Here is a 25237-nt window from a genome sequence, read left to right as displayed (position 1 = left end):
AATGAAACTTGTTCATGAATAGTTACTGAAATGCCACATTTGCAACTTTACAATTCCTTCCCTGATTGCAAGAGAAAGATCTTTTCAGGTCAGTTTTGCCAAAAGGCATTTCCTGCAATGGGGCTGAAAAGTTGACCTCCCAAGGTCAGGCACAACAATACAAACAAACCTTCTTTTCATTGCCAAATGCAGTTCATATTCAACAGTGGAGACCATAGGATGTTTATTAATGCAGTGTTAGGGGGCCAGCATTGCAACATGTTGATAGACGTGGTGGCATCCATATCCCTTACAAATGAAAATCTGTTAAGAACTAAACGATCAATAACAATTTAGGGAGTAGGAGGAGGGTGAGTAGAAACTAAACAAAGTGGGCAACTCTTCAAATAGGGGACATGGAAATGCCTGTTTGATTTTGGTGTGCCTAAGCAAAGAGGGAACCATTTTAGGAAAAGAAACCCTTGTCGTCTTGGGGGCAATATTTGACCCACTGGTAACACATTGGTCTGGGGAAAGAGGTCAGAGAACTGACTCTGGGATTCAAGATATCAGCTTACCGTGGAGTTTAATAGGATGAGCGAAAGTTATTGAAATAAATTGGGAACAGAAGGGAAGGTTTGCACCGTATTCCCAAATGTTTGGAGCAAACATGAAAGACTGGTACAGAATTTTGCTGCGATCAAGTGAATCTGTATTTCATTTCTCTCGAAAGGCCAGATGAAGCTTTCACAATTTTAAATCAAGCTCTCGCAGGAAAGTCTGCTGTCCACAAGGTGGCATACAGACTTCCTGAGTGATAAATGGCATGAGCAATTATACATTTGGTTAACTTACAAGCAATTTGCAACATACCAATCACAAGTATGCAGTTGTTCTGAAGTCATTGATATCCAATTACAACTAATATTTCTCATTACTTCATTTATGTCAGGTGAATATAGTTAATCAGTTACAGCCTCTATAAGCTTGTCCAATCATAAAGATTAATTACTAATGAGATACACCTACATAGTTGCACCAGCCAAATATCCACACCTGCTGTTATGGCTACCACCTTGTGGTTATCAGAGTTCCCATTTTCTTGTCCATTGTGCAGCTGGTTTGTGCCAACCATGTACAAATGTGGGAACTGCTCTGAAACATCTTCAGAGCAGCTTCTCAGAGAACACTGCTGAACTCAGTGATTTTAACCTCTTCTGTTTCCAATGGCTGTTTGGGTAAGAAGCCAAGGAGTGAAAGTCCCATGCCAGGGTATTGAATACAGGTGCAATAAGTAATTAGCAGAGCTAATAGAATGTTATTGCTTATTGCAAGGGGAATTGAATGCAAGTGTAAGGGAGTTATGCTTCATTATACAGGGCATTGGTAAGACCGTGTTTGGAATACTGTGAACAGTATGAGTCTCTTTATTTAAGCAAGAGCATAAATGTATTGTAAGTGGTTAAGAGGAAGTTCACTTGACTGATTTCTGGAATGGATGGGGAACTCCTGGAATGAATGGGCTGCCTTTTAAGAAAAGGCTGGGCATGCTAAGCTTGTATCATCTGGAATAAACTGATTTAATTCCTTACCACAAAGATGCTGCAGTAGACAATAGAAAGTATTTTTATTCATGGCATGTCTGTGACTCCTGACAGTAGCATGTCTTGCGGATGGTTTAACAGAAATGGTATAGCTAGTGTTCTAATTCTTTCATCATAATTGGCATTTGTTTACTAAAATAGCCCTTTAAATTAAACAAAAATGTTTAACCACTCTTTTGTACTATTCATGAACTGGCATCTTTTTTACCTTTTCCGTAATTAGCCTGTCACACCTTTTTGAAACTTAGAATATTTCAAATAGAGCTCCTTTTCACCAGTATTCTTATTAAATGAAGTCCTACCTTTCATTATTTTTATCCTAACTAACAACTCTTCAAGGTATCTTCTGAGTAAGTTAACATTTTGCCTTTACTTTGAGGTGCAAAAAATTGCACACAAGACTTCCATTTTAATTTAGTCAATGTCCATCATCACTTCCTTGCCTCCCTATAAAACCCAGAACTCAGTTTTCCTATTTTCTTAATTTTTTATCACCTGCAATCCTGCTTTTGAATATCTCTACTTAACTGAACTTAAATCTTTGTCTCTTACTTTATTTGAGAATATTATAGTTTCCATTTTCTTCTTTTTCATAAAATTGCATATTTACAGGTACTTATATGTTCAACTGATATATCTCAAATCTGTCCATATCTCTCTTCTCAGTTTTCCATTCCTATTCTTACAATGTAAGAAAAGCATTGGTATTAGTGCTATTTTGCCATTTGTTTGTGCTCTCCAGTAAAGCAGATGGCCTCTACATCACCTTCCTTAATAACTATTTTATTTTTCATATGCTTATCAAAACTTTTGGTATCATCGTCAGTTTTTGGCTGAAATATTCACTGGAATTCTATTGCCCCGCCCACAATGGAATTGGAGTGGGCGAGAGGCACACGGTGCAAATGTTCATAGACCTCAGGCAAGATTTTCTGATCTTGGGTCAAGTAAAGCTGTAAAATTCCACCCGTTCTCTCTTAATTCTTCGAATTTCACTTTTCATTTTACTTCTGCACTTGTGTTACAATTCCAGTTGGCATTACTACTGGACAAGACAGATCCTAACTTTTTTTTTTATTTAGAAAGTTGGATAGCGACTACTGGACAGAGCCACAGAGTCCATTGATGAGCTTTTAATAAAAGAACAAAACATAAGCAAGAAAAGAGAAACTATACTACGCAACTCCTTCATGCGTTTGAGGGGGCCGTCCGTCCTGACTGTCTGCCCCTCTACCGCGGCTACGTTTGTGGCCAGGTGTCCCTGGAGCATGCGGTGTCCGTGGGCGCAGTTGACGCCTTTCACACTCGTTGGGCACCGCAGGGGATGGGGTGCATTATTGACCCGAATAATCACATTTTAATTTGAAGTTTGTTAAGTTTCCTTTGTACTTTGTTTTTGTTCGGGCTGTTCCCCTTCCTTTTGGGGAGCTGCACCTTTTACTTTGTCCTAGTTCAATTTGAGTTTGTTTATTTGGTTGGACCTTAAAAGAGGACCTATATCTTTACAGATATATACAGATTTGTAAAGATAGCATAAGTTACAAAATCTAAGTTGTATGCTAATGTCCACACTACATACACAGTCCACTAAACAAATAGATGACTTGTGGTCAAACACACCACACTCTGAAACCAAGTGATGCCATGCCAAACAGATGAGATGGGTCTCAAGAACTCCCCCCAGGGGCTTGTCACCCTGAGCCAATTGACCTGGTTGGAACTCTATCTTTCACATGAGGATTTCCAATCTCATGCTCAAAGTACTTGCTTTGGAGTCTTCTCCCAAGCAGTGCTTTCTCTCAGATGCCTTCCACAAGGGCCCACCTGCAGGAATTTGATCTCTCCTTACAATGTTCCTCTCTCCTGGATCACCACATTCATTCAAGCTTCGCCTTCTCCACATACTCTTAGGTATTGATCCGTACCAACATAACACCACTGCTTCATAGGCGCACACTAAGGAGTCATCGACCTTTGATCGTCTCCACTGATATTCTGGTTTCTCACAACCCACTTTGTTCAAAGACTGCTTCCAGCAACTTTCTGTGTTTGCACTCGGAATTTTCCTCTGCTCCTCACTTTTGACTTCACTTAACAGGATCATTTCCAGCTTCAAGTCTTTTCCTTTGACTTAACTTAAAGGTCTCCTTCGAACCTTTCTCCTTTAGGACCTGCTTCTGCAGTTCCTCCCCCTAGTGGACTGCTGATAGCTTAGTATCTCCCTTGAGATCCGGAACTCATTTGAAATTCACTGTTAACTTTAGAGCAACTCATCTAAGACTATTAGACTTACTTTCCTCAGCAATTGCTCGTTTGTCCAGCTAGAGAGATTGAAATTGCTCCTTTAACCTTGGAGTATAATCACTAACTGAACTAAAAGCTGCTGTTCTGTCTCTGTGGTTCCTCCCTGGACCATTATTGCTAGGTAACAGCACAGTTTTTTTTCTCTATCTTTTTTTTAACTTTCCTAAACTACTTCAAGAGTCGTAAACTCTTATTGAAAATGCAGTTATTCAAACAGCCCGAGATGTGCTGTCCCCACTCTAAATGAAACCAAACCGAGGTTTCACCTTTTCAACCTGTAAACAAAAAATATAAATTAAACTTAAAGCTATTTCTTATTCTGATCCCCATAAATACAAATACAAATTATTTAAAACTATCTCTAGTTCCTCACAGCTTGATACTTCAGTATTTTTGATATGTGTCTCTTTCTTGAATTTAATTTTTGGTCCAGCATCCTTACTCATTAACTAAATTTTGTGGTAAACCCTTCTGACAACTATCTGGCAGCTATGTTTTAGTCTGTTCAAGTTGCATTTTTCTTGAATATTTCATACTGCTGGTCTGCTCTTTTATCTTCAGCCTTCATGATATTCCCTGTCTCTGTCCTGCCTCAGCTCATCAGCTGTTTAAATAGTGCCATTGTTAATTTTAGTCTTGACTATTCCTGGCTCACTTCCTGTCTTCCACCCACTGTAAATTTGGACTCATTTAAGTGGGATCCCTATATCCTGACTTGAGCATATCTTGTTTCTCTCGTCACCCCTATGCTCATTAACCAACATGAACTGTCAATTCAACAAAATCTGAAATGTTGTATTCTCAGGCTTGCCATTGCCTCGCCATTCTGCTTCTGTAATCTCCTCTAGTCCTGCAACTGGACAAGAATGTTATTTTCCTCCAGTTGATCTGTTTGCATCCTCAATTTCTTTTGCCCTTCCATTGATGGCTGTGCTTTGAGCAGTCCATGCCTCTGGCTTTGGAATTCCTTCCTCAAAATAGGAGGAGACAGAACATGATGACAGAAGGCTGGTTTAGTGCCTGGAAGCCAGTGCATACCACAGGGATCTGTGTTGATCCCCTATTATTTGTCATTTATATAAATGACATTTATGACTATGTGAGGGGTAGGATTAGTAAGCTTGCAGATGACACAAAGATTGTATGGGGGTTAACAGTGAAGCAGAGTGTCTTGGGCTACAAGAAGGTATAGACGGAATGGTCAAATGGGCAGATAAGTGGCAGATGGAATTTTACCCTGAAAGGTGTGAGGTGGATACACTTTGGAAGGTGTAATTTGATAAGAAAGTACTCAGTGAGTGGTAAGACACTAGGAAGTTCTGTGGAACAAAGGGATCTTGGTGTGTTTGTCCACAGATCTCTGGAAGTGGAAAGGCATGTTAGTAGGGTGTTGAAAAAGGCATTTTGGAAGCTTGCTTTTATCAGTTGAGGCGCAGATTACATAAGCAGAGAGGTCATGATTGAGTTATAAGGAATTTTGGTGAGGCCACAGCTGGAGTACTGTGTGCAGTTCTGGTCGCCACATTTTCAGAAGGATGTGACTGCACTGGAGGGGGTGCAGAGGACATTCGCCAGGATGCTGCCTGGGATGGAACATTTATGAAGAGAGGTTGCTTAGGCTTGGGTTGTTTTCATCGGAGCAAAGAAGGCAGAGGAGCAACCTAATCAAGGTGTACAAGATTATGAGAGACATGGACAAACTGGATAAGGAAGAGCTATTCCCCTTAGTTGAAGGGTCAATGACAAGGGGACATAGATTCAAGATGAGGAGCAAGAGGTTTAGGGGATATGTGTGGAAAGCTTTTTTACCCAGAGGGTGGTGACAGTCTGGAATGTGCTACTCTAGAAGGGTGATAGAGGCGGGTTGCCTCTCATCCTTTAAAATGTATCTGAATGAACCCTTGGCACATCATAACATTCAGGGACATGGGCCAAGTGCAGGCAGATGGGATTAGGTGGGAGTTCAGGTGTTTCTAATGTGTTGGTGTGAACCCAAAGGGCTGAAGAGCCTCTTCTGCACTGTATGATTCTATGAAAACAGTCCACCTCCATAGCTGTCCTTCTGCCTAGCTTTCCCACCTTTAAGATACATCATAAAACCTACCTCTTTCATTGAGTTTTTCATCATTAGCCCTAATATCTCTTCAGTATCAACCCTTACCTGCTAATACACCTGTGAAACATATTAGGATATCTTACTATGGTAAAGATGTGCTATGTTAAAGATGTACTACATTAAAGATGTTAAAGGCATCTTACTATGTCCAAAGAAGTACGGAATCGGTTGATTGGCCATGCTAAAATTGCTCCTTAGTGTCCTGAGATGCATAGGTAGAGGAATTAGCGGGTAAGTATGTTGGGATATGGGAGTAGGGCCTAGGTTGGATTGTGATCGGTGCAGACTCGATGGGCCAAATGGCCTCTTTCTGCACTGTATGGTTTCTATGATTTTATATTTCTAAAGGCAGTAGAAAAACAAGTTATATTTGAACAAAATGCACCTAGTCATTTTCTGTTCCCCCCTTGTGATTAAAGAGAAACAGAATTCCAGTCATATTTCAGAACATACTTGAAATTAATTTTCTGGAATTACTGCCAGATTTTTATTTGCTCTATATGGTGTGCACTAATTAACCAGGCAAATACTGCATAGGGTGCACTGGGGCTGCATATGTGACAGACAAGCCAGTCAAAAATTGGTATTGCGGTTGATGGAGTGAGAACTGGGTTGAAGACATATCTGAGGATTAGCAAAACATTTATTAATATACATTTATCATTAACATTGAACAGATGTGTGTAGACATTTTAAAAGTAATTATTTTCAAAGCAACACTTTCTCTTTCCATATGAAATTAAATTATTCAGAAAACTGCTCATGTTTATTACAGATTCAGTAGCTAAATCAGCTTCCTTTCAGCAATGTTTGCTTTCAATGTGAATAATTTTTTTTAAATTCTGCTATAGCAGTAAAATGAGTTTTTGCTACAGAAAGAATTGTATAATCAGGCATGTAGTTACCTAATGAATTCTTATTTTTGTGAATTCAGCATTTTAGAAAGCTGGAACCTATGAATCATTTAATATCAGCATTTTTACCAGTGAAGGTTAATTTAATTTATGGTACACTAGGTTTATAAAAAATAAATTTCCTTTATTGTACAGAATTTAAATATTGCTGAAAAACAAGAAATGCTGTTGATGCTTTTCACCTTGCAAGATGCAAGAATGCCATATTTCAAAGGGAGTAACAATTCATACTACATGGGAGCAGGGTGTTACATGGGTTGGCAAGGCGATTCTTGGTCGAGGGGTTGGTATGAAAAATGCAGTAGAGAACGGCTGTCCCCTTGTGTCCCTTTTGTCCCCATGTGTCCCTTTTGTCTCCAGAGGACAGATCCTTGTGTTTTTATATGTAGATTCTGGCAAGTGTAAATGAGCCACATTATGAGCCTAAGTGATCTTCTTAAATTGGTTGGGAGTACAATTGTTGCCACATTGTTTATCAATGTGATTGTTTGTCAAATGCTCTCGATCAAGAATCATATTGTTAAGGCAGTGCTGATGATAAATGCCAAGCTGTCTAAATCACGTAGAGAAACTTGAAACAGCTGCCAAAATGATTTTTGCAATTTGTGTATTACAAGGAGATTTTCCAAAATCAGGAAATGACTTCACTGACCAATTGTGGTGGTTTTATATCAAAATAAACAGTTATTAAGATAAAGGAAATTTTGTAAAAATTACATTTAAACACAAGAATAACTTCACAAAATTAACAGTACTTTTAACAGTTCCAAAAGATCCTAACTTAATGCAGCTAACCTTCCTTTTTCTGATGACAACAATCTTTATAGATTTTTAAATCTACAGAATTCCAGCAACTTCACACAATGCCCTGTTGCTGCTGGGGTGTTGTCTGATGGTGACATCAAATTGGCTGTTCAGATCTGTCCTTGTCCACACACACTATCTTATTTTAGCCATTACCAGCCACCACGCTATCTGCTTGGAGATATTACATGCTTCCAAATGTCCTCTGAGAGATCTAAACAGCTACCCCCTCACATAGACTTCAGTATTTTCTTATGTGTTCCTTCCCTTTGATCTTCCTACCCTCTATTGTTTCATACAGTCTCTCAGAAGTCCCTTATATAAGAATTGATAAAATGCCTTTCTATTACTTCATAGCTTATATATATGTATATATATATATATATAGAAAAATAAACTTACCCCATCTTTGCCTCACTTTCAATTTTACAACTTGTACATGGTCCCCTTTGAACTAAAACTGTTGATTTTATTGCCTTATGTAAATTCTTAGGTAAGCTCCTTTTGCTTCCCTCTGTTCATTAATGTAAAACCACTGCTTACTGATGTTTAGAGCCTGACAGTCTCTCTGTTTCTTAATCCAATTACATCAATCACACCCCCACCAGCCTGTTTTCCAGTATATGATAAACATGACAGTCATAGAATCCCTACAGTACAGAAAGAGGCCATTTGGCCCATTGAGTCTGCACCGACCACAATCTGCCACAGTCATTTGGATATACAACCTATGTGCTTAGCAACACATTGACATTGCAATTCATGTACCATGTTACTTATTTGTATAATAGGCAAAATGTCTTTTTGGCTTGATGACAAAATCCCCTCAATGTAAAATAATACTTGTATTGCTACTGCTGGCTTCAATTGTTGCTCAGATTTCTAAGGAGCTTTGCCATTCCAGAGTAAACTGTTGTTCCCTTTAAAATTTGGTATCCTTGCAGATTTGATGAAGTTAATATCCTTTGTCCTTTGAGTGCAAGATAAAAAAGTTCAATCACATGTATCTTTTGTTCAACAACACAACATTTCCTTTCCAACACAAAAACAGAAAATGTTGGAAAATCTCAACAGGTCTGACAGCACCTGTGGAGAGAAACTAGAACCAACATTTCGAGTCAGAGTGACCCTGCATCAGAGCTGGCCATCTTTATAAACCCCAGAGAACATAAGAACATGGAGCAGGCCATCTAGCCCTTCGAGCCTGCCCCGCCATTCAATAAGATCATGGCTGATCTGTCATGGCTCAGTTCCACATTCCCGCCCTCTCCCCATAACCCTTAATCCCCCCTCTTATCAAAAACCCATCAACCCGCGTCTTAAAAATATTTAGCGAGGCAGCCTCCACCACTTCAACGGGCAGAGAATTCCAGAGATTCACCACCCTTTGAGTGAAGAAGTTCCTCCTCAACTCTGTTCTAAACCACCCCCCCCTTTATCTTGAGGCTGTGCCCCCTAGTCCTACTATCCTTTCTGAGCGGGAAGAGTCTCTCCACCTCTATCCTATCCATCCCATTCATCATCTTATACGTCTCAATGAGATCTCCCCTCATTCTTCTAAACTCAAACGAGTACAAGCCTAATTTATTCAGCCTCTCCTCATAGCTCAATCCCCTCAACTCCGGTATCAGCCTAGTAAACCTCCTCTGCACTCCCTCCAAGGCCAAAATATCCTTGTGTAAGTACGGCGCCCAAAACTGCACACAGTACTCCAGCTGCAGCCTCACCAATGCCCTATACAGCCGCAGCAAGACCTCCCTACTTTTATATTCAATCCCCCTCGCTATGAAGGCCAGCATCCCATTCGCGTTCCTGACCACCTGCTGCACCTGCAAGCTGGGTTTTTGCGACTCATGCACAAGGACCCCGAGGTCCCTCTGCACCATTGCCTGCTGCAGTTTTTCGCCACGTAAGTAATAGTCCTTCCTACCATTCTTCCTACCAAAGTGGACCACCTCACACTTGCCAACATTAAATTCCATTTGCCAGTTCCTGGCCCATTCGCCCAGCCTATCTAGATCCTTCTGTAGACTCTCCACACCCTCCCCACAATTTGCCGTTCCACCAATCTTGGTGTCATCAGCAAATTTCGACACCATACACTTGGTTCCCTCCTCCAGATCACCTATATAAATGGTAAATAGCTGAGGCCCCAGCACCGACCCCTGGGGCACTCCACTAGTCACCATCCGCCAATCCGAATAGCACCCATTGACCCCCACTCTCTGCCTCCTATTTGACAACCAATCCTCTATCCACGCTAACACCCTACCCCCAACTCCATGTCCCCTGACCTTCTGCAATAACCTCTTGTGAGGTACCTTGTCAAACGCCTTCTGAAAATCAAGAAAGACCACATCCACCGGCTCTCCTCTATCCACTGCCCTAGACACATCCTCATAGAACTCCAGTAAATTTGTCAGACACGACTTCCCTTTAACAAAACCGTTCTGCGTCTGCTCTATCAAGCAATTCCTCTCAAGATGCCTCACTATTTCCTCCTTGATGACAGATTCTAACATTTTACCTACAACAGACGTTAAACTAACCGGCCTATAATTCCCTGCCTTTTGCCTGGCACCCTTCTTAAACAAGGGCGTAACATTAGCCGTTTTCCAATCTTCCGGCACTTCCCCGGAATCCAGCGACGTCTGGAAAATAACCACCAAGGCATCCACTATCACCTCCGCCATTTCTTTCAGAACCCTCGGATGCATTCCATCCGGTCCTGGGGACTTGTCCACAATCAGCCCCTCCAGTCTGTCAAGCACCGCCTCTCTAGTAACAGTAATGTCATTAAGACCCTCCAGTCCTACCACCTTTCCATCTCTAACACCCGGCAAATTATTCACGTCCTCCTCCGTGAAGACAGAAACAAAAAAGTCATTCAAAACCTCAGCCATATCCCCATCCCCTACCACTAAGTCCCCCTTCTCATCCTCTAAGGGACCAACGTTCACCAAACTCAGTCTCCCATCATAGGGCAACACCCTCATCCCAGGAACCAACATCGCGAACAAACCTTCAATGGTCTAATACTCCTAACAAACTAACCTGCAGAAGTGGTGGAGAATTCCTTCTATGACTATTCAATGTATTAAAGCTGAAAAATTTTCTTCTCTTCTCCTGTTTTTTTTCTCTTTATATTTTGTCTCCAAATTTTGTGCTGCCCTTCTGAGAATGTTGAGGCTTGTCACTTCGAATTCTGTTGAACACAGTTTTTATTCTGTGTTCTCTACTTAAATCGGATATAGTGAAATGAATGGCGGGCATACGTCATGGTCAACATTTGTGTCAAACCATGAGGAGTAACTCTAAGATGTCCGAGAGTCGAACTGAAGCTCCTTTACCTGGAAATTTGGATCCAATTATCTCTACTAGTCAGCACAGAATATATATCCAGTGGTTTAGTCACTCTGTCATGCTTGTAATATTTATTTAAATTATTGTGGTGATAACCAAACCAAAACCTGTTTTCCTCAACGTATTGTTTTTCTCTTTTATTTAGGGAGCAGTAATGTCGCCATCTATGGATCATCCTATGCCAATGCAGCCTACATCAATGATCAGCCCACTGACGCAGCAAATGAGTCACCTCTCATTAGGCAACACAGGAACGGTACATGGTGTTCGAGGGTCATTTCAAGTTGTTAACCAATTTTTCCCTGAAGGAAGCTCATTCTAGAAGAAACACTATAAAGAAATAACATACAATTCAGAGCTACAAAGTGGGAGTAATTCCAGGCCTGCAATATTTAGAATATGGAAACAGCAGTAGGATATTAACTTCATCAAATCTGCTCCACCGTTTTATTAACCATAACAGAGCTTTATATTTTTATTCCAAGTTCCTTGTTCTTTCTTCTTTTCCTTAAATGTCCAAACTTCCCAAGTCAGCATCTGAGGGACATTTCAAATGATTCTCCATCTTTATACCTATTGAACACTGCAATTCTTGTACATCCAATGTCTGAAGAGTTTTTTTCTGAATTCACTTTGAAAGTAGTTGATTTGAATTTTGAATTCTGGCTTCCCTTGTTGGAAAGAAGAGTTGGTCCCTATGAACTTTACCAATTCCTTTGTTATTTGAACCTTCACAGTTTTGTCAATCTTAGTATTCCCCTATTTAGGAAATACAATTCAATTTATCCACCTATTTATAGCTACATTTTCTTTTATGCAGTGGGGGTATCGCTGGACAGGCATTTGTTGTTCATCCCTAATTGCTCTTGAGCTGCCTTCCTGGCCCACTGCAGTCTAAGTGGTGTAGATACATCCACAGTGTTGTTAGGGAGGGAGTTTTAGGATTTTGACCCAGTGGCAAAAGGAATATATTTCTAAGTCAGAATGGTAGTTGGCTTGGAGGGAAACTTTGAGATAGTGATGTTCCCATGTGTCTGCTGCCCTTGTCCTTCTGAGATTGTGGGTTTGAAGGTGCTGTCGAAGGAATCTTGATGAGTTGCTGCAGTGCATATTGTAGTTGATATACACTGTCACCACTGTGTTTCGGTGGTGGAGGGAGTGAATGTTTGAGTTGGTGAATAGGAATGACAATCAAGTGAGCTTCTTTGTCCTCGATGGTGTTGAGTTTCTTGAGTATTGTTGGAGCTGAACTCAGCCAAATAAGTGGATAATAATATTCTATTATACTCTTTACTCATGCCTTGTAGATGGATAAACCTTGGGGAATCAAGAGCCGAGTTATTCATTGCAGAATTCCCGGCCTCTAACCTGCTCTTGTAACCACAGTATTTACATGGCTAATCCAGTTCAGTTTCTGGTCAGTGGCAACACTCAGGATCCCAGGGGATTGAGCAATTTTAATGCCATTGAATGTCGAAGTGAAATGGTGTTCTATCTTGTTGGCCACAGACATTGCCCACAACTTGTGTGGAACGAATATCACTTGCTACTTATGAGCACAAGCCTAAATGATGTCCAGATCTTGCTGCATATAGACATGTACAGCTTCAGCATTTGTGGAGTTGCAAGATGAACATTGTCCAATCAACAGAGAACTTGCCCACTTCTGACATTGTGAATGAGGGAAGGTTATTGATGAAACAGTTGAAGATTGTACCTAGAGCACTACCCTGAGGAACTCCTGCAGTGATCTCCTGGGATTGAGATGATTGGCCTCTAACAACATCAACCATCTTTCTTTGTGCTAGATGTGACTCAAACCAGTGAAGAGGTTTCTCTGATTTCCCTGAATTCTGTTTTTCCAGACCTCATTGATGTCCCACTTGGTGTTGAGGACTACCTTGATGTCAAAGACAATCATCTCAGCTCATCTCCGCAATTCAGCTCTTTTGCCCATTCTTGGACCTTGGCTGTAGTGAGCTCTGTAATCAAGGCAGAACTCAAACTAAGCACCAGTGAGCAGGTTACTTCTGTATAAGTGTTGCTTGATGTAACTGTCAAAAACACCTTCCATCACTATGCTGATGATCAAAAGGAAGCTGCGGGGGCTGTAATTGGATGTCTTGATTTTTGTGGACAGGATATATCTAGGCAATTTTTCACTTTGTCAGGTAGTTGCCAATGTTATAGCTGTACTCGAATAGGTTTGCTAGTTTTGGAGCACAAGTCCTCAGGACCTCTGCTGGAATGTTGTCTGGACCCATAGCCTTTGTAGTATTCAGTGTTTTTAGACATTTCTTGGTAACATGAGGAATGAATTGTATTTGCTGAAGATTGGCATCTGTGATACTAAGTACCTCAGGAGGAAGCCAAAATGGCTCATCCACTTGACGCTTGTAGTGGAAGATAGTTAGAAATGCTTATTCTAGTCTTTTATCGTCAGGCAGACTCATGAGGCTGGAAGATGAGAAAGGAAGGAATTTTAACAACTGTAAGAAACTCTTTCCACGTCACCCTGCCTGATCAATGATCGCCTGGCTTTGCATTACCATGCTATTTCCAGGTCAAGCTCAGCTATTTCAGGTTTAAGAAGGTAACAGCGGAAAAACAAACCTGGAGACTCCAGAACAGCCCTCAATTACAGCAATGCAGTTTAGGATGCTGCACATCTGCTGAATGGTTATTAATTTCATGCTATTCTACAGGAGTACTTTCCAACTGCTTAGTGGCTGAAGTGTGTATAATGTCCACCTAGATTCTCTGACATATTTTGGTACTTCAGACATTTTTATCGATTAATTTATCGCCCCAACTATTAGTTTATATTTTGATTTTCTGCTAACTTTTATTCCATCATTTGCACATTTGCAAATAAAATAATATATCACTTCCATCTCTGAGTCAGAAGGTTATCTGGTCACACCCACCACAGGTATTGAGCTTGGAATCTAGTCTGACATTTCAATACAATAACGATTGATTGCTGCATTTCAGAGCTCCTATCTTTTAGATGAGGTGTTAAAATATGGCCCGTTCTGCCTGCTCAGCTTAATTTTAAAGCTCTGTACCGTTACTCAAAGGAAAACAGAGGAATTTTATATTTCTGTGGCAAACGTTTAACCTCAAGTGAAATCAACAAGATCATTAACACTGTGAGACCATGCTGTCAGCAAATTAGGTATCTCATTCGTTGGTATTATAATAATGACGTCATGAGAAAAGTAACTAATTGGCATTAAAGTTCTTTAAATTTCATAATGGAATGAAAGCTAAGTACAAATGCAAGTTTTTCTTAAAACTGTACCATGTGAGGTATACACCAATTTAGCTTAGACAAAGACATGCAGGTTCTCTATCATCAGTTTGTTTTTTTTTAGATAATCAACTTTGGGGAGGTGGTACAGTGGTATTGTCACTTGACTATTAATCCAAAGACCCAGGGTAATATTCTGGAACCCAGGTTCATATGCCAACATGACAGATGGTAGAATTTAAAACTCAAAATATCTGGAATTAAAAGTCTTGAAGATGACTATAAAACCATTCTAGATTGTCATAAAAACTCATCGGGTTCACTAGTACCCTTTAGGGAAGGAAATCTGCTATCTTATCTGGTCTATGACCCTAGAGTCATGTCAATGTGGTTGTCTGAAATGGCCTAGCAAGCCACTCAATTGTATTCAACCGCTGCGTATGGAACAAAAAGGAATAAAACCAGATGGACCACTGGTATTGACCTTGGCACCAGAAAAACAACAGAAGAGCTGTCTCTCAGACTAGTCAAGCAACAGCTTGGTGTAGTCATACTCACGGAATCATACCTGATGGATAATGTCCCAGACACCACTACCACCATTCCTGGGTATGCCAGACAGGACAGGACAGACTCAGCAGAGAAGGCAGCACAGTGGTATATAGTTGGGAGGGAGTTGCCCTGGGAGCCCTGAACATCAACTCAGGACCCCATGCAGTTTCATAGCACTAGGTCAAATATGGGCAAGGAAATCACCTCTTGTTAACCACACACTATCCCCTCTCAGCTGATAAATTAGTACTCCTCCATGTTGGACACCACATGGAGAAACCTCTGAGAGTGGCAAGAGCACAGAATGTACTCTGGATGGGGAATTTCAATGTCCATCACCAAGTGTGGCTCAGTAGCACCCGCTACAGGCTGAACTGACCAAGTCCTAAAGGACATAATGAATAGCCTGGGACTATGGCAAATGGTGAGGGAACCAACAAGAGGGAAAACATACTTGACTGCATCCTCACCAAACCTGCCTGTGACAGATTTGTCAGAACATTGGAGTGTCACCACACAGTCCTTATGGAGACACAATCCCATCTTCACATTGAGATTTTGTGTGGCACTACCACATGTTAAATGGAATTGACTTTGAATAGATCTAGCATCTCAAAATTGGGCATTCATAAGGCACCATGAGCCAATAGCAGCAACAGAATTGAACTCGGCCACAATCTATGACCTAATGGCCCGGCATTAGTGGCTAAGAGTCCTGACGATACTCCAGCAATATTGAAGACTTGTGATCTAGAACTTGCCGCAACACTATCCAAGTTGTTCCAGTACAGCTACATTACTGGCATGTACCCAGCAATGTAGAAAATTGCCTAGTTATGTCCTGTACACAAGAAACAGAATACATCCAGTCTGACCAATTAGCATCCCATCAATCTATCCTTGATCATCAGTAAAGTGATGGGAGCGGTCATGAACAGCGCCATCAAACAGCATTTACTCAGCAAAGACTTGAAATTGAAAGACTTACAGCAAGAAAGGAAAGAAAATAAAAGATGAAGATAGAATGTGGATAAAATATACAGATAGTATAAAGGATAATAACAAAAGTTTTTTTGAGTACATCAAGTAACTGAAAAAGAACAGATTTAATTCCAAATTTGCATGTGTGGTTCACATGTGACACTGACACAGTGGCCTGGAAAAGCTGGCATTGCCAGAAATCCTGAGCTCCAGGCAGCCTTTGATCTCCAACAAGAAATAAGCAAATCCCACCGCCCCCCCCCCCCCCCCCGCCTGACATGCTCACAGAGACCATCATTGCCTTCCACCCTCCCAGTGGAGCTCCCCAGCAGGGCCCTCCATTGGCACTGGTTCTGCCATGGTCGCTCAGCTTCTGACCTCAGCTGCAGTATTGATGACATGCTTCAGAACTTATCATATCCCTATCCAAGCTGTTACAGTACAGGTACAACACTGGCTCCTACCTGACACACTGCAAAATTTCTCAAATATGTCCTGTCCACAAAAATTTGAATGAATGACATCTGGCCAATTTCTTTCTTTCTTTCAATCATTGACAAAATAAAGGCGGGGTGTTGCAACAGTGCTGTTAAACGGCACTCAACAAGAACCTGTTCAGTGAGACTCAGACTTTGGGCCACCCAGCTCCCTTCATCTTTCCAGCCTTGGTTCAAACATGGACAAAACAGCTGGATGCCAGAAATGAGGTGAGAGTGACTGGCCTTGACATCATGGCAGTATTTCACCAAGTATGGCATCAAGGAACCCTAACAAAACTGGTATCAATGAGCATCAGGGGAGACTCTTCACAGTCATACCTGGCACAAAAGAAAATGGACGTCAATCACCTCAGCTCCAGGACATCATTCCAGGAATTCTTCGGGGTAGTTGTATGGTTGTCCCAGGGAGATTTATAACAGGTTTCACAAAACGTAAACCTGGCAAAGGGAACCAGCTGGGGGCACACAGTTAAGTAGAGCTTAAGGGACGTGCCACGGCAGTGTCAGTGGAGGGCCCTGCTGGGGAGCTCCACTGGGGGGGAGGGGTGGGAGGCAATGATGGTCTCTGTGAGCATGTGGAGGGATTTGCTTATTTCTTATTGGAGATCAAAGGCTGCCTGGAGCTCAGGATTTCTGGCAATGCCAGCTTTTCTGGGCCACTGTGTCAGTGTCACATGTGAACCACACGTGCAAATTTGGAATTAAATCTTTTTTTCAGTTACTTGATGTACTCAGAAAAACTTTTGTTATTATCCTTTATACTATCTGTATATTTTCCACATTCTATTTTCATTTTTTATTTTCTTCCTTGCTGTAAGTCTTTAAATTTCATTCCTACGCTTTGATCTTTACATTCTAAAGATGCGCATTTGTCTTTGACTTTAGTGCAAAATCAGTGATTGTGTATTGACAAACCCTTATCCACTCTATCTGAATAGCTTTTCAATTGATTTCAGTGTGAAAGACATGAGAGGTGCCATTGCTTTATCATCTGCAATAAATTTATAGCTCCTAATGGTTTAAGGATGGTTCAAACATTTCTCACAGAAAATCATTCCATCATCTCGAGGGCAATTAGTGATGGGCAATAAATGCTAGCCTAGCCAGCAATGCCCACATCCCACAAATGAATGAAAAACAGCTCAGAAGTAACTCCATTGCCCTTGAGCTGCAAATATTGTCCTGTAACCTACTTGTTCTCCATAGGTTCCACTGTTGGTCTTTAGATTTTCTAACTAATTTCTCTAATTTTATTCCAGTCAATTCCTTCCTCAACATTAGCTTGTTTAAGTCTAACCCTTGATTTATGATCCTCCTTTCCCCTTTCAAGCTGGATGGCGGACTTAGTCATGCCATTATTTTCAAGGTCCTCCTTTACTACAACGCTAGTTGTTATGTTTGGTTCATTGTCATAATTAAATAGAATGTCATCTGTTCTCTTCTAGGCTTGAGAACATGCTGCTTTGGAAACTAGTTTGAATGCATTTAATACAACTGTTTACTTTCCTATTGTGTTTCTCTGTGCATTTGTGCTTCCAGTCTCTTGGTTTTATCTGTAATCCTGCTAGTAGTGACTAAGACACCTTATTTTGCCAAGTCGTTTCCCCCTCCGTCTGTTGGTCCCTTTACTACTTTGCTTGTTTAACTTTCTACCTACAATACCCCAATTTTTTTCCCTTTGTACAGGCTATTTAAAAATCTTATTACCCCTATTTTCTTTCCACATATCATGCAGTTCTTCATTAAGAGAAAGTAGCAGATCAAGAATTGTTTTTATTAACTTTTCTGGTCGTAATTGATAACTTTGAACAATTGGAGTTAAAAATATATGCCAAAAATATTGTAAAACAAAAATATATATGTATGTTTTAAAATATGCAAATCATTTTGGAAGGTTTATGAAGTGGTTTGCAAATGTATAATATGTCAATTGTACAATTTTGTGACTGTTGGAATGGGCACATAATTAATTAATTTGATACATTAGACTGTTAAATTTAACTTAGAATGAAGGTTAGAGTGTACCATAAGTCTAATTTACTAATGTACTCAGATCTTCGTGATCACAACAGCAAGATTATGGCTGTCAAAAACTATTCAATTGTTTTTTTCCTATTTTATTTTTAAAGTACATGCCTGCTGCTACTGCTATGCAGGGAACATATATTCCCCAGTACACACATGTGTCAACAGCACCTGTTCCAGTGGAGGTGAGTATTTGTGTGCTTATAACATTTTCATCAAATATAATCAGTTACTGAAACAAGAATTTTGTTTCTTTCTTAAACTGTGTCCTTAATGAAGTACATTCAGATCTTTCAAGCGCTGAAAAGAATAAGTTAACTTTTCCACACCCACTTGAAAGTCAGTCGAAATATTCTCAATTAGAGAATAAAACACACGTTTTACTCATCCAAATAAACTATTGTCACCACTTTCTATTGCAAAAAGTGAAATATGCAAATACACACACCTCAGCCTAGGCATTGAATATGCAATAACAGGGCTTAAAGTTAAAGTTTATTTATTACTCACAAGTAGGCTTACATTCACATCTCAATGAACTTACTGTGAAAATTCCCTAGTTGCCACACACTGGCGCCTGTTGCGATACACGGAGGGAGAATTTAGCATGGCCAGCTCACCTAACCTGCACATCTTTAGACTGTGGAGGAAACCAGAGTACCCAGAGGGAACCCACATACACATAGGGAGAACGTGCAAACTCCACACAGTCAGTGACCCAAGCCAGGACTCCATGGTGCTGTGAGGTAGCAGTGCTAAGCACTGTGCCACTTTTCATACTGAAATAGTAATTCTGTACTTAGGTTAAATATGTACATGGATAAATATTTTAATGTCAAATGCTCATTATATAATGCTTACTGAACTATTAATATGTTTGTTATATTGATATCTCAATAGCTGATGGAAATGGTATAAATGTTTGATGCAATTAAATAAACTCTGCCCATTTCAAAAAGCACGTTTTGTAGAATACTATGATTGGAAAACTATACTATCTGTACTGCCTTCCTGATAACATTGCCTCAACAGTAAAATGATTTTTTGTCTGTGATTGATGCAATTAATCTTAATAATGCTAGCTAGTAATCTGTTCTTTAAAAAATGATAATAGTGAGAATTTACAAGTGAATTCATGACATATGATCTAATTGTAGTAAGGATCTATGATTTCAGTATATGCCTTTTTGATTGCATTTCATTATCACAGGAGCCTAGTGGTCAGCAGCAGCAAGTTTCTGTAGAGACATCAACTGAACACTCTCCCTACTCCTATCAGCAAAGCAAGTAATTCTCAGGTAGCTAATAATTGTTGTATGTATTGATGATTTATTTATCCCTTTGAAGTTTTTAGGTTAAATTGACAAAAAGTACAGCAACCAGATAGCAGTGCACTATGGGTGATTTAAATCAGAAACATCTTAAAAGCATTTTGGTTGCACTTTCATAATGTATCTAATTGCTTGAATGGCATAGTGGATAATGGCAGAATTCTCCCAAAAAAAATTCAAAGTGTCGAATTCGCTTGGAAACTGGAGTAATTCACGCTGGTTTTCTTCAGTGAAAGTTCAGACAAAAATTGCCCACAGTCTGTGCACTGCAGAGGCCATCAGCGTGAATATCATTACATTTCAGGAGAGGGCCTATTGGAGAAGCTGAATTCAGCACACTGAGCGGTCTACTGCACATGTGCCAGTCTGTCAATTCTGAGATCAACGCATGTGCTTCCCTCTTTGTTGGCCAGCTCAATCACTGGCCCCCAACTATTCCCAGGCCTAGCTCTGATACCCCTACCCTCCTCGCAGCCTGCCCCAATCTCGCCACAATTCTCTCACTGACAGTTGACCCCACCACAAGCTGGCCCATCCCAGTCACTGGCCTCTCTCCTTCCCCGACCAATCCCTAAACAGAATGGCAGTGGGACTCCCCATCTGCACACTTGCCTCCTAGGCTTCGCCCCCATCAGGCTCTGCACCTTTGGCACTGCTGCATGCCTGGTGGGCAGTTCCAAGATGCCCCCTGGGCACTGGCACTCTGCTCCGCTACCAGAGTGCCAATGACCAAGGGGCACCCCTCTCCACCTGCCACCTGCCACCTGACCCTCTGGGGGGCCCCAATTGCCTCCCCTTCACTCCAGTGCGATCAGGCCTCTAGCATCCTGAAAGTGTGGAGCTACTGTATAGAATTCTCCTAGCGAGGTGGGAAAGGCTAGCGGATCCAAAGACTTCAGTCCCGAGCCCTCTATCACATTCAAATAACATTAAAATGTCCTCTTGAATACATAGTACAACTCCAAGCCTATTTCCGGTATGGAGCTGGCAGCTTCAGGAGAAGCACTTGGGGCCGGACACCCAGTGTGGATCACGCTAATCTGGCCCCACTGAAATCTCTTGGCCTGGGATAATAGGATCCCCCTCAATATGTAAAATGTTCATCAATGTCTTTAGCTTTGGTAGATTTTAGAATAGTCCTAAAGTTCAACTGTGAATTAATAAGTAATTCCTCTGATTATTTTGAAACTATAATCAAATATTATGTCAACTTTTGATGTAAAAATTTGGATCCGATAGTTCATCAGAAGAAATGCACAGCTTCAAGGTTAAGGAAATAGTGTGCATGTTTCACGAAATGTTAATGTTAGACTGAATAAGCATCAGTTCATTCTAGCCATATTTTTAATGAAATGACAAATATCTGCAGCTCGTTAATAAGCTGAAACCTACTTCTACATTTCAATGTTTATTTTACTACTGCAGCAGCCTTTTCTGTAAGAAATGATCTGAATGACCAGATATGTGTGCAGCAGTGCCAAGTTGCTTATTTTTAATGAAAATAGCTCAATCAATTATTTACATTTATGATGATTTCTCATCTTTTCACTGAAATTAATACATAGGTTATAATTTAACATTCGGCTAAAATAAAATGTTTGTTTGTGTAATATTAGACCATTTTATAATTTGGACATTATTATCTAGTATGGCCTATTTGGCTATGAAGTGGTGTACTTCACAACTGGTTACATTTCTGTAATCAGGATACGACGTTTCTGCTTTGCCTTCAGGTTTCTTGTGCATCATTTGCCTTTTTCTCACGGGTGACATTCCTACAGAACAAGATACGTGCCTGCATTTTAAACGTACTTTCGTATGTGAAAATTCACACTTATTATGTTCAAACGAAAGTGCTGTGTTCTTGGAGATCAGATAACTCAGTGATATTTATAGATTCTTGCTGTGGGTAAATTTACTGTGATATTTGCCTAAATAGTTGACCACAAAACAGAGGGTATCCTAAGAATGCAAAAGGCATGATATAAAATGCAAATGTTTCATTTTTCCTTCATTCAGTATGGTTTTGTATGTTCCTTTGTTTACTTTGGCAAATGGAACATACAGAAAGAGATGATTCAGGAAAAATGAAAAATCTTTTGTGATGCTCATCTGCTTAAAAAAGGTGAAGATGTCCTTTGTAAAAGTTTGTCTTCCTGATTTTTGTATTTCAGATGTGCAATGATGGCCCTTCCCCACTTAGCGGAAGACATTCAAGGACTGAAACAATCAAGGATTCTAATCCAATATGCTTTAACATTGTCAACCTTTTGCACAGGTTCTGAAAAAATATTTGTAATAAAATCAACTGAAACAGACTATTTTGGTATAAGTTCTGTGAAGTACATATAAATGCTTACATTCATTAAGGGGTAAATAAACCTCTGGGAAATAAGTTTATTTTATTAAGGAAAGAAAGCTTATTTTTAAGAATTTGTCTAAACAGTAACATAAACCTTCTGTATGCATAGATTGAGAGAGTGAAATTTATTATTCGAGGTGCATGGCAGATTGGTCTTCGTAGACTAAAGACTTCTGTTATGACTTATATTACTTCTTCTGTATTATATACCAGGATTTTTTCTGAAGTTTCAAAGTAGACCAGGTATCTTCCACTGATATACTACGCTTGCTGTGTGAGTGTTGTTGTGAAGTGTTAAATTGTTAAGAGTTCTTTTGTTAGATGCCTACTTTATTATAGGTAAAGTGATGTGATATAGATTTTTTTCCTCAAGCTACAATTTGCCTTAAACCTCATGTTTCAGTAGCTGAAGCATTTTCAAAACCTCTATAAGATAGTGCTTTGGCCATAAAAAATGGCTCAGTAATGCCTTGTAAATCAGCATAAATAGACTTTTATAGAATTGATAGTTCTAATTTGACTGGTTGTGGATCACACCTTTTTAATGTATTGTAGATTTTTTTTATACTTTTCATTGTTCTTAGCTAAGTAATAATTGAGGTAGAAATTTTAAGAGGAAAAAGCATGTGTTGGGTGAAACACATTTTCTGAGTTTGATGAAATTTTAACAGAATGAAGTGTTTTTAAGGTGGTTGGGTTGTAAATTCATCTGATAATAGAAATGAGTTAGGAATTCTGCTACATAGTGAAAATGAAAAAATCTTTTGGCTTTTTTTCAAGATAAATTGATGTTGTAGTCTTAGAGTAGATAAAAGGGGTAAGTGTGGGTGCACCTGTCATAACAGAATGTTCTTTTTCTTCCGCTTTAGCAGGTTTTAAAAGAGATGCTAAAGCTTAGGTGATTTATGAATGCTCACAAGGTAGTAAATAAATGAGTTGCTTTTAGAGAAAAATATGAAAGCTAAACCAGTTTTGTTCATTGAAAATAAACTGAGAGTGTGACATAATTTTGAATGGGTACTAGCTCTTCATTAGGTATATCAAAAAAAGACTTGGCACTTTTGAAAGTTAATATTACCAAAGAATTATGAGCTAGCAACTAGTCAAATGGAAAAAAAAAATTCTCTCAGCCTAGAATTTCTTCTGTACACTTTTACTTTATTTTGTGCCGGACCAGTTTGCGATTAGATGTGCCTTTTTATGTGCATTTGCATTTAATTTTTTTAAATGTAGGGACACAAAGATGCATGAAGGAAGATTTTGATCTAAGCAGTGCCACACTTTATATAATTTCCATTACCATCATCTTCACTACATGTGCTAGAGTAATAAGAATGATTTTGAAGCTATGAAATCACTGATAACTATTTGGAGCTTTATCTGATAGAATCAGTTTTATTTCACATCAAGCCAGTAGAGCTCACCTCATTTATTCACGACTTTGTATTTAAAAAGAAATAAAATAGGTTGTCTTCCAAGAGACTGTGCATTTGTCTGGTCAGCTGTTTGATCAGTTATCTACCTCAGGGTTGTATTTTCTGTTTTACTGGGTCAGGTTGCTGGGCCTGCCTGCCTCACTAGACCAAATTACTCTAGCTCAGGAGCTAGGGCTAAACAAGTTATTTTTTCATATGTTTAGCTATTTTTCAGAATTATTGTAATATGTCAATGTATTAAGTTCTTGTCATCAGTAAATTTCATAGTTTCAAAATATTTGCTGCTGAAGAGTTTTTTTTAAATAGCGTTTGTTAGATTCTCAACACATATATCTTGTATAAAGCAAAACAGTTGTGGTATTACTTGATCAGTACTCCCGAGAATATTTCTGTTGTGTCAAAGTCCAGGCAAATTGCAGCATTACCATGTACTTGGATGATTGCTAGAATCAGAGCGACAAACAAATATTGAATTGTTACATATTGTTCAAGACTGAAATCTGAGAGGTCTATATAACCATGTGGAATTGGCTCCTGTTAATATCTGAACTAAGTGCCATACTCATTATCTGGATAAGATTTGGAAAAAAAATCCGCTGTACATAAAGAAATGATCAGTTACCTAAAACATGACATTGTAGACAGCCATTAAATTATAAAGAAACTTAATTTATGAAGAAAGACCTTTTGTACAGATTGTTTGAAAAAGATTTTCATAGAGATGTCTATATGATCAAGAGAATTAATTTTTTATTTTTGTTTTACTCGTGCCACAAACTTGCCAGTGGTAACTTATTTGTCCGGTTCCAAATGACTCATTCTGTAGTTTTGTTTCCTAAGATGTGTTGTTTAAGCCAAGAAAACATTTTTGAAATGTAAATTAATTTAGATTGGTACCTTAGTTTTTCTGTTGATTTTCTTTTGGAAAACTTTTGAATAAAAAATGACCAAGTGAAAATACGTCATCTTACAGTTGTATTAATCTAATTACTTTTCATTTCTAGTCTTGGATTTTTGGACAAAGTAGTGCTCTATAGAATCTCTTAGTTTTGTGCATTTTATGTCATTCTCTTTCTACCTGTATTATATTGCATACCAAAATGTTACCATTTCTTAGCTTATGGAAAAAGATAATCAAAGAAAGTTTGATAGCTGTTTACAAAGGAAATGTGTATAGGTGCAAATTCTGAAAGAGAGCAATAAAATTTTGGTACAGATTAAAACAGCACTTTAATCATTTGTGCGACTTGTCATGTATCAGTGGCAACAAAATGCATAGGCTCTGGTATTTATCAGACAAAGTGTATTAATGCTTAGGTATATGCTGCCTACAGTTGCCAAAAAATAAGAGATCCTGGGCTTAATAAATAGAGGCATAGAGTACTAAAGTCAAGAAGTTGTGCTGAACTTGCATTAAAAATTAGTTCGGCTTCAGCTGCAGTTTTGTGTGCAATTATGGGCGTCATGCTTTTGAAACGAGTTAAAGGCTTTGGAGAAGGTTCAGAAGAGGGCCAGGATTTTACAGGTTTCTGGGAGTGGGTTGGAAAGCTGGAGTGGGGAAAAAGATTGTGTGGAAGAGAGGTGTGATGTTTGTGTTGCCTTCCCATTGCCACTGGCATGTTGGCAGATAGCCCTCCCACCTAGAAGCCAATTGGATGCCATTTACGTGACTTTTTCTGCCACCACTGACATTTTACCAGCCTTGTGGGGTGT

The 25237-nt window shown here is 39.5% G+C and overlaps 1 protein-coding gene across 4 annotated transcripts in view; it reads left to right on the top strand.

Moving 5' to 3' along the window:
• The window catches only part of LOC145350151 (RNA-binding motif, single-stranded-interacting protein 1-like), a 350322-nt gene extending 325838 nt beyond the window's left edge, over positions 1-24484 (top strand). For all 4 annotated transcript variants that reach the window (XM_080199154.1, XM_080199152.1, XM_080199151.1 and 1 more), the window contains exons 11-14: positions 11230-11340; positions 18500-18580; positions 19606-19693; positions 21901-24484. In XM_080199154.1, coding sequence (XP_080055280.1) covers positions 11230-11340; positions 18500-18580; positions 19606-19686 — 273 coding nt within the window. In that variant the 3' untranslated portion in view covers positions 19687-19693; positions 21901-24484. The remainder of the gene's footprint in view (positions 1-11229; positions 11341-18499; positions 18581-19605; positions 19694-21900) is intronic.
• The last annotated feature ends 753 nt before the right edge of the window (positions 24485-25237 follow it).

This window comes from Carcharhinus amblyrhynchos, chromosome 11, assembly GCF_965287045.1.
Source record: "Carcharhinus amblyrhynchos chromosome 11, sCarAmb.v2.hapA, whole genome shotgun sequence".
Classification (NCBI taxonomy): Eukaryota; Metazoa; Chordata; class Chondrichthyes; order Carcharhiniformes; family Carcharhinidae; genus Carcharhinus; species Carcharhinus amblyrhynchos.
Note: the sequence above shows the minus strand (reverse complement) of the source record. Positions and strands in the feature narration are given on the sequence as shown.